This window comes from Terrapene carolina, unplaced genomic scaffold, assembly GCF_002925995.2.
Source record: "Terrapene carolina triunguis isolate 2854851 unplaced genomic scaffold, T_m_triunguis-2.0 Scaffold94, whole genome shotgun sequence".
In the NCBI taxonomy this organism is placed as follows: Eukaryota; Metazoa; Chordata; order Testudines; family Emydidae; genus Terrapene; species Terrapene triunguis.
Window position 1 is genome coordinate 3,063,486 of NW_020664445.1, and position 9,337 is coordinate 3,072,822.

General features: G+C 45.7%; 1 protein-coding gene across 1 annotated transcript in view; it reads left to right on the forward strand.

Moving 5' to 3' along the window:
* Positions 1-9,337, forward strand: part of ELP1 (elongator complex protein 1) — an 89,408-nt gene that overhangs the window by 25,825 nt on the left and 54,246 nt on the right. Inside the window, exons 11-13 of the mRNA XM_029911318.1 lie at positions 3,132-3,305; positions 7,388-7,494; positions 8,583-8,596. Of these exons, the coding sequence (XP_029767178.1) occupies positions 3,132-3,305; positions 7,388-7,494; positions 8,583-8,596 (295 nt within the window). The remainder of the gene's footprint in view (positions 1-3,131; positions 3,306-7,387; positions 7,495-8,582; positions 8,597-9,337) is intronic.

Sequence of the window (9,337 nt, forward strand, 5' to 3'; positions counted from 1 at the left end):
CAAAGACACCTTCCTTTATCTTAGCTTCACTTAACCTTGGAAATTTTCCATGGAGGTACTTGAAAGCTGCTTGTGTTTTGTCAATGGCCTTGACAAAGTTCTTCATCAGACCCAGCTTGATGTGTAAGGGTGGTAACAAAATCTTCCTTGATTCAACAAGTGGTGGATGCTGAACACTTTTCCTCCCAGGCTCCAATGACTGTCAGAGTGGCCAATCTTTCTTGATGTAGTGGGAATCTCTTGCACGACTATCTCATTCGCAGAGAAAACAGCAGTACTTTGTGTATCTAGTCTGCAGACCAAGCAAGAGAGCAATAACCTTCAAATCGCCACAAAGCTGCCACTGATGTTGGTCATAGTTTATGCACCTCAAAAGTTGTTTCATGTTGTCATAGGTTTCCTTCATATGGACTGCATGACCAACTGGAATTGATGGCAAAACATTGTCGTTATGCAGTAAAACAGCTTTAAGACTCGTCTTCAATGAATCAATGAACAGTCTCCACTCATCTGGATCGTGAACGATGTTGAGGGCTGCCATCACACCATCGATGTTGTTGCAGGCTACAAGATCACCTTCCATGAAGAAGAATGGGACAAGATCCTTTTGACGGTCACGGAACATGGAAACCCTAACATCACCTGCCAGGAGATTCCACTGCTGTAGTCTGGAGCCCAACAGCTCTGCCTTACTCTTGGGTAGTTCCAAATCCCTGACAAGGTCATTCAGTTCACCTTGTGTTATGAGGCGTGGTTCAGAGGAGGAGGATGGGAGAAAATGTGGGTCCTGTGACATTGATGATTCAGGACCAGAAGTTTCATCCTCTTCCTCTTCCTCGTCTGACTCAAGTGAGACTGATTCTGGTGCAGTCCTTCTCCGTGGGGTACTGGGCGTGTAGCTGATGGAATGTTTGGATAATGCACAGTCCACTTTTTCTTCTTTGACACACCTTTCCCAACTGGAGGCACCATGCAGAAGTAACAATTGCTGGTATGAGCTGTTGGCTCGCTCCAAATCATTGGCACTGCAAAAGGCATAGATTTCCTTTTCCTGTTCAACCACTGGCGAAGATTTGTTGCACAAGTGTTGCAGCATATGTGTGGGGCCCACCTCTTGTCCTGATCTCCAATTTTGCAGCCAGAATAAAGGTGATAGGCTTTCTTAACCATAGTGGTTATACTGAGCTTTTGTGATGCAAAAGTCACTTCACCACAAACATAGCAGAAGTTATCTGCACTGTTCAAACAAGTATGAGGCATCTCTGCTCACTTTGGCTAAACAGAAATGTGTCCCTTTGCAAAATCAAGCACTGACAAATAAGAGAGCACGACACTGTATGATTTCTAGAGCTGATATAGGGCAATTTGTTCAGCAGAGTGATGTAAGCTTCGTTATGATTGCATCATCCATGACTTCTAGGAATAACATGATGCAATTCATATCATGTATGACGCAATACCAGCTTCAGATTGCATCATTCATTGTTTTGCCTAAAAAGCAAGTACTGTCCAAACCCAGTCATAGATTTATTCATAGATCCAGTCAAAGATGTATTTTAGTCATTTCTGGTTTAAATTGAGATCCCTTCCCTTTATAACTCACTTATCCCCCGCCATTCCCAAGTCAAGGGTCGTATATACTGACCCAATAGCATATCTTGAAAACTAGAGCCAATCAACAATTTTAAGCATCATTTTCGTTCTCAGTGACCCAGAATTAGTAAAGTTTGACTACATTTATTTCAGAAGCATTTTGGCTGTAGAGCAGTGTTATCATTCCCAAGTAGAGGATTCCTTAGAGGTTTTTAAGGTCAGGCTTGACAAAGCCCTGGCTGGGATGATTTAGTTGGGAATTGGTCCTGCTTTGAGCAGGGGGTTGGACTAGATGACCTCCTGAGATCCCTTCCAACCCTGATATTCTATAATCTATGATTCTATTCTATGATTGTATCGCTCCTTTAGATTTAAATCAGATGTTAACAAGGCTGATGGGTCTGCCCTTTGAACCACTGGCTACCTGTTTGTTGCTTCGTCTTTCAATTAAAGTAGCCTTTTTTGGTGGCAATTACCTCTGCAAGGTGAGTAGGAAAATTACAAGCCCTGGTATCTGACCCACCATATACATTTTTTAAAAGGACGCTTTTAAAAGTATACTTGTGCCCGTATCTTAAGTTTCTGACCAAAGTGACATCAAGTGAGAAACTAATCAGGCAATATACTTACCAGCCTTCTTTCCTAAGCCTTGTGCCCATATATTGGATGTCAGGAGAGCATTAGCTTTTCACTTGGACAGAACTAGATCATTCTCATAGCTGTTTATGGCAGTCATGGACAGGATGAAGGGTACTCCAGTCTCGACTCAGAGAATCTTGTCATTGATTTCCTGTTTGTGCTATCACATTGCCAATGTGACTCTGCCAAATAGCATGGTAGCACACTTGATGAGATGGTGCAGAGCTTCTGAAGCTTATCTAACTCAAGTGCCTCTACAGGACATTTGTAGAACTGCAACTTGGTCATCAGTACATATATTTGCATCTCATTATGCCATATCTCAACATTCTAGAGACAATGCCAGGTTTGGACATGTAGTTGTACAATCACTGTTCAGATAGACTCCAATCCCACCTCTGAATTCATCACTTGAATTCACCAAGTGTGCATCACTTGAAGTGGAGTGGTTATGCACAATCACTCGGAGAAGAAAAATGGTTAATAACCTGTTCTGTAACTCTTGTTTGAGATGTGTTGCACATGTCCATTCTATGTCCCATCCCCCTACCCCTCTATAGCACCGTCTGTCAACTAAGAAGGCCCTATGGAGAGTCAGGGGTGACTCTGCCCTTTATACCATCGCTCAGCAGCTCAAGGGGCAGAGGGCACATGCATTGTTCCAACAGGTACTGCTAAGGGAAAAATCTCCAACGCTGCACACTGGGCACACCAAAGCCTGAAGTAGAATGAACATGTGGAACATGTCTGGAAAAACAACAGTTACAGAACAGGTTAGTAACCTTTTCTATCCCCTTGCTGACTGGAGTGCCAGGGATGGCCCTCTTCTCCAGGTAGTGATGGTGGGTGTCACTGGCACATTGACACTGACTCTCAATCTCTCTCTTTCAATCGTACAGAGTCGAGGTGTGCTGCGGCGAGGGCAAGCAGGTGAATCCTCTGGCGTTCCGGCTTTTCACCTGGCTGCAGGATGACACCTTCTTGGCAGTCAGCCAGGGGCAGCTTGCCACGCACTCTGTCATCCACCATCTGACTGAAGGTCTTGAGGCAGAGGGAGGGTGCCTACGTCTCCGGTACTGGAAAGGAGCTTTACACTCCTTGTGCTGCTTATGAAAACTTGCAAGCAATTCTAGAAATGAATAAAGGCCTCTAAGCTGTCATGGGATAAGAGGGAAGGTCCTCTCATGGGTTGGTAACTGGTAAAAAGATAGGAAACAAAGGGTAGGAATAAATGGTCAGTTTTCAGAATGGAGAGAGGTAAATAGTGGTGTCCCGCAGGGGTCTGTATTGGCACCAGTCCTATTCAACATATTCATAAATGATCTTGAAAAAGGGGTAACAGTGAAGCGACAAAATTTGCAGATGATACAAAACTACTCAAGATCGTTAAATCCCAGGCAGACTGCAAAGAGCTACAAAAGGATCTCACAAAACTGGGTGACTGGGCAACAAAATAGCAGATGAAATTCAATGTTGATAAATGCAAAGTAATGCACATTGGAAAACATAATCCCAACTATACATCTACAGTGATGGGGTCCAAATTGGCTGTTACCACTCAAGAAAGAGATCTTGGAGTCATTGTGGATAGCTCTCTGAAAACCACTCAGTGTGCAGCGGCATTCAAAAAAGCTAACAGAATGTTGGAAAACATTAAGAAAGTTATAGATAATAAGATATAAAATATAATATTGCTTCTGTATAAATCCATGGTACACGCACATCTTGAATACTGTGTGAAGATGTGTTCGACCCATCTCAAAAAAGAAATATTGGAATTGGAAACGTTTCAGAAAAGGGCAACAAAAATAATTAGGGGTATGAAACGGCTGCCATATGAGGAGAGAGTAATAAGACTGGGACTTTTCAGCTTGGAAAAGAGATGACTAAGGGGGGATATGATAGAGGTCTATAAAATCTTGACTGGTGTGGAGAAAGTAAATAAGGAAGTGTTATTTATTCCTTCTCATAACACAAGAACTAGGGGTCACCAAATGAAATTAATAGGCAGCAGGTTTAAAACAAACAAAAGGAAGTATTTTGTCACACAACGCATAGTCAACCTGTTGAACACCTTGCCAGAAGATGTTGTGAAGGCCAAGACTATAACAGGGTTCCAAAAAAAACTAGATAAGTTTATGGAGGATAGGTCCATCGATGGCTATTAGCCAGGGTGGGCAGGGATGGTGTCCCTAGCTTCTGTTTGCCAGAAGCTGGGAATGGGCAATGGGATGGATCACTTGATGATTGCCTGTTCTGTTCATTCCTTCTGGGGCACCTGGCATTAGACACTGTTGGAGGACAGGATACTGGGCTAGATGTACCTTTAGTCTGACCCAGAATGGCCATTCTTTATGTTCTTATGCTCCAGGGGTCTGGGATGGGCTTGTGGCACACGTGCTGGCTGGCTCCTGCTGGTGAGCCAGTGCACCCTGTAAACTCTGGGTGCTATCAGGCTCCTCCCTACCATTGACATGTTGTGGCTCATCGTGGGGATTTCTTGGCAAAAGGTATTGCATCAGATTGGATACCTGTGTGCTGCAGCGACAGGGATGCTGGAAATGGCTCCGTAATACAAGAGTCCATGTGGGGCCTCTGCCCCTAGGGCCAGCACATTACTGGGGTCTTGGCAGAGATGCTGTTGAATGAGTATGGAGCACAAGGTGGTGCCATGCTTCTCCCAGGGGAGCTCCCACTGGGTCAGGGCCAGACACGTTCAGGGCATGGAGACAAGAAGCTAAATAGGGGACTTGGCTCTTCAGGGATGCCAGTCCAGCATTTCCTCTCAGCCCTGAGCTTCACCCCACTCTGGGAATAGCCAAGAATTTTCCACTGCTGCCACACCCGGCTGGTAGTTTGTAATGGATTCTGTGGCCTGTCCAAGCAACTTGAGGGTCCCCACTGCTCATGCCGGGGGGCAGCTGAGCCACCAGAATTAACTTTACCACTTGGGGGCAGTAAAATTGAATGGGTGCTTGATCCGAATATCTGCTTCTTTTCTGAGTATCTGCACCTGTGGGTGCTCCACCATAGGAGTGCCTGTGCACGCTCAACCAGAGAATGCAAAGCAGCGTCTTTGGGCTTATGCTTGCACAAAGCAGCGCCTCGTGCCTCCTAACAAGGGCATATAAGGACCAGCCGCCATGCGGTTCCTTCTCAACTGCCTGAAGCTCAAGACAGAGCAATTGTGCATCCAGCTGATTCTACGGCTTCCAGCCTTTTCTCGATATTCCATTAGTCTTTCAAATTCTCCATTTCTAAGTTATTTTGTTCTAATTAGTTTATTTTATAGTTGTGATTAGAAGGGAGCTAATCCCTTCTCTCCTCTTTTACTTGGGCTTGCCACCTCCTGGGTTATGCCAAAGACCTTGGGGTTTAAACCCTGCCAGACCTGCCACAGGTCTTTTCCCCATAGTGACGCATTCAAACTGCCTCTGCTGCCTTGGAGGCACCCCCATCCTGTCTACAGGTAAGGTGTGTACAGGCAGATCATGGAATGATAGAGGAGCTAGATTCAAGGTCCTTCTAATGCAGCATCTCTAGCCCCAGTGGGGTCTGCTTCCTCCTGTTACATTTGCTAAAAATCATGGCCTGAACAGAGATACTGGGATGCAACCCCCCTGCAGCGTGACAGCATACTCCACCAGAGTTCTGTCTACTTCTATAGCTCTACTAAAGGGTATTCCTGTATAAGAAATTTGTAGTGCTGAGACTTGGTCTTCCATCCATACTTTTGCCAAGCATCATGCTGCTGTTCCTCCTTCCAGGGATGATACTGCCTTTGGTGACACTGTCCTCCAAACCATCTTAGACTTACCTCCTGAGCACCCATCTCTCACTGAATTACTTCTTGGGAGTTTCTGAAGGGGGAGCACTCATAGGGACATATACACAGAGAGCTTACTTAACTTACAGTAACTTGAATTTTTCAAGGTGTTTTGTCCCTGTGAGTGCTCCACCTCCTGTCGTCTTCCCCCTCAGCTGTGCTTCACAGTCAAGAAGGAACCAGTTGGTAGCAGATTACATGTCCTTACATGCCCTCGTGCGGGGACACGAGGTGCTGCTTTGCACAAGCACGGGAGGCTGCTTTGCATTCTCCTTTTGAGAGCACACAAGCGCATGCATCCTATGGTTGAGCACCTGTAGGGACAAATTTCAGAGTAGCAGCCGTGTTCGTCTGTATCCGCAAAAAGAACAGGAGTACTTGCGGCACCTTAGAGACTAACAAATTTATTTAGAGCATAAGCTTTCGTGGGCTACAGTCCACTTCTTTGGATGCATATAGAGTGGAACATATATTGAGGAGTTATATATACACACCTACAGAGAGCATGAACAGGTGGGAGTTGTCTTACCAACTCTGAGAGGCCAATAGGGACAAAACATCTCAAAAAACTCAAGTTACTATAAAAGTTAGTAATGGCTCCTTTTGACCAATGAGAGGACTATAGCTGCAACCTCCTCTGCCTTCCCAGCATGCTCCAGGCACCTCTCAGTGAGCCCCACAGCCAGGTATCTTGCTGGGAAAGCTCCATGTTTTGTAGTGGTGCCCATTGCCTACTGATGGGTTTAGCCTGAGTTCTCTTTCTACTAAAGCTCCTAGATTCAAAGGGTGTTGGGTTGCCCAGGTATGTTGTAGAAATCCATTTCTTTGGGGGCCCACTAAAACCTGGCAGTGCCCATGTTGCAGTCCTGTGATGTAGGCAAGTTTGAACCATGTTTGAGTTGTGTCTGAATGTGCAACAGCTGTGAGCTTTGCAGGCTCTCTGGCCATCTGGGAAGGGGGGTTAAAACATGCCCATCTGTACATCCCAAGACTCATGATGAGAGTGAGTAATTTAGTGCCCCATGATCAGTGAAGTGTTGCTGGCAGGCACATGTTCCAAGCCAGTGGAGGCCAGTGAGGGACTGGGGCCAGGACTTTTACTCTCTTCTTCACGGTATTAATTGAATTGGTGCAAGTTTAACATCACTCTGCAGAGAGCTGTTATGGAGACTAATGTGTTATCTATCCATTCACCTCCAGCTAGTACTACCAGAAACGGTGTCTGCTAGCCTCTCCCTTCCCACCCCATTAAATGTAGAGGCATGTCCAGTGCACTGGATGCTTATCCACTGTAGCATTGTAACATTCTCTCTCATGTACTTTTTCTAGTTTGTCTATGCCTGTGGATGGGGATGTGATCAGCCTGTGCTGTAATCCGAAGACCAGAGCAATAGCTCTGCAGCTGGCTGATGGGCAGATACTGAAGTACCTCTGGGGTGAGTGTAAGATCCCCGTCAAGATGTCTGGCTTAGAAACGGATGGCTGTCACGGAACTGTCCTGCAGTTTAACTAGCCAGTTGGAGTATAAGAATGTGCATGGGCCTTGCAAGTTGATGATGTTGCTTTTTCATCATTACTTGGCTCTTTGGACTTTGTTAAAGTACTGATTTGTATCTGAACGTATCTAATTTTTAAAGAAAAGAATGGCCGTAGCTGTGTTTTGAAATGAAAGGCCAAGTTCATTGCCTTTTGAAAGACAGATTGTCACACACACACGTACACGTACACGTACACGTATCATTATTATTATTGCTGCTTGGTACTTCCTGTCACAATGCTTGTGATGAGCCAGGAGTGGCTAGGGGCTGCAGGAGGGCCGTGGGCTCTGGCAAGATGCAGCCCCCATGTGACAGCGTGAAGCCTGCCTTGACGCGCAGGCCAAGCGCCAGGCACCACAAGCCACCGCAGCAGCACAGAAGTAACTGTGGCAATACACCATATACCGTACCACCCTTTCTTCTGCTCCTGGAGTAATGCCCACAAGGTAGTTAGCCAGTATATTTTGAAGGGACTAGTCAAAGTAAGTGGTTCATCAAGGGACACATAAATCACAATGGACCACGGGAGACGCTAATCTACATTGAATGGCGATGGGGTGGGGGTGGGAGGAGCCCCTAGGAGCCAGGGGTGATGGTGGGAGGGGTGGCGCCAAAATACAAGTTCACCTAGGGCACCATTTTCACCAAAGCCGGCCCTCCAAACAGAGTAGTGTTTGGTATTCAACTGAAACATGGCATTGGAAGTCCTTAGATTAGCATAGAGAAATAAAAGTTAAGACATAGTCCATCTGGCTAAAACAGTGCGATCAGCCAGCCAAGCTGCTATGGCCTCCATTCCAGGCTTGCTCGTGTGCGTTCGCTCTCTCTCTGCCCCTTTCTCAGTCCCAGGTGAGAGCCCTGTGTTTCTTCAAAGGGAGCACTTAACTCCACCATCCAGCACCTTTCCCTTTGTTCTCAAATTGGGGCCTTGGCTTGGCTTCCCTGCTGAGAGGTGAGGGAAAATCTCTTTTCTGGTTGTTTGCTAGGTGTGAACATTCTGGTAATTGGGGCTTCCCTCTTGGATTCTCCATTCATGTGGGTCAGTTTCAGCAGGTTCCAGGCAGTTACTTGTTGACACATTCATTGCACCCCAGATGGCAAGGTGACGTACACACCTCGTGCCTACTGTTCTTCGTCAAGAGGAGACACAAGGCTTTTACCCCCAGTGGGTAGCAGTGCAAAGTACAGAGGGAAACTGAGGCACACATAGGATTCATATACATATTACTGAAAATTACCGTTTTGTGACTTTTCCTATATGCTGGACTCAAATGGTCTCCAAGCTCAGTTCTGTTTCATATCATGCACTTATACTCTTACAACAGAATGTACTTGTAGAACACACCTATGTTGTTTTTATGAGGCGTGTGTGGCAAAGGGTGTAGGTGTAATGGGATGTTTGTTTTATCAGCTGAGTTGGAAAATAGCCTTAATCTTCTCTAAAAAGCAACAGAGGGTCCTGTGGCACCTTTAAGACTAACGGAAGTATTGGGAGCATAAGCTTTCGTGGGTAAGAACCTCACTTCTTCAGATGCAAGTAATGGAATCTCCAGAGGCAGGTATAAATCAGTATGGAGATAACGAGGTTAGTTCACTCAGGGAGGGTGAGGTGCTCTGCTAGCAGTTGAGCTGTGAACACCAAGGGAGGAGAAACTGCTTCTGTAGTTGGATAGCCATTCACAGTTTTTGTTTAATCCTGATCTGATGGTGTCAAATTTGCAAATGAACTGGAGCTCAGCAG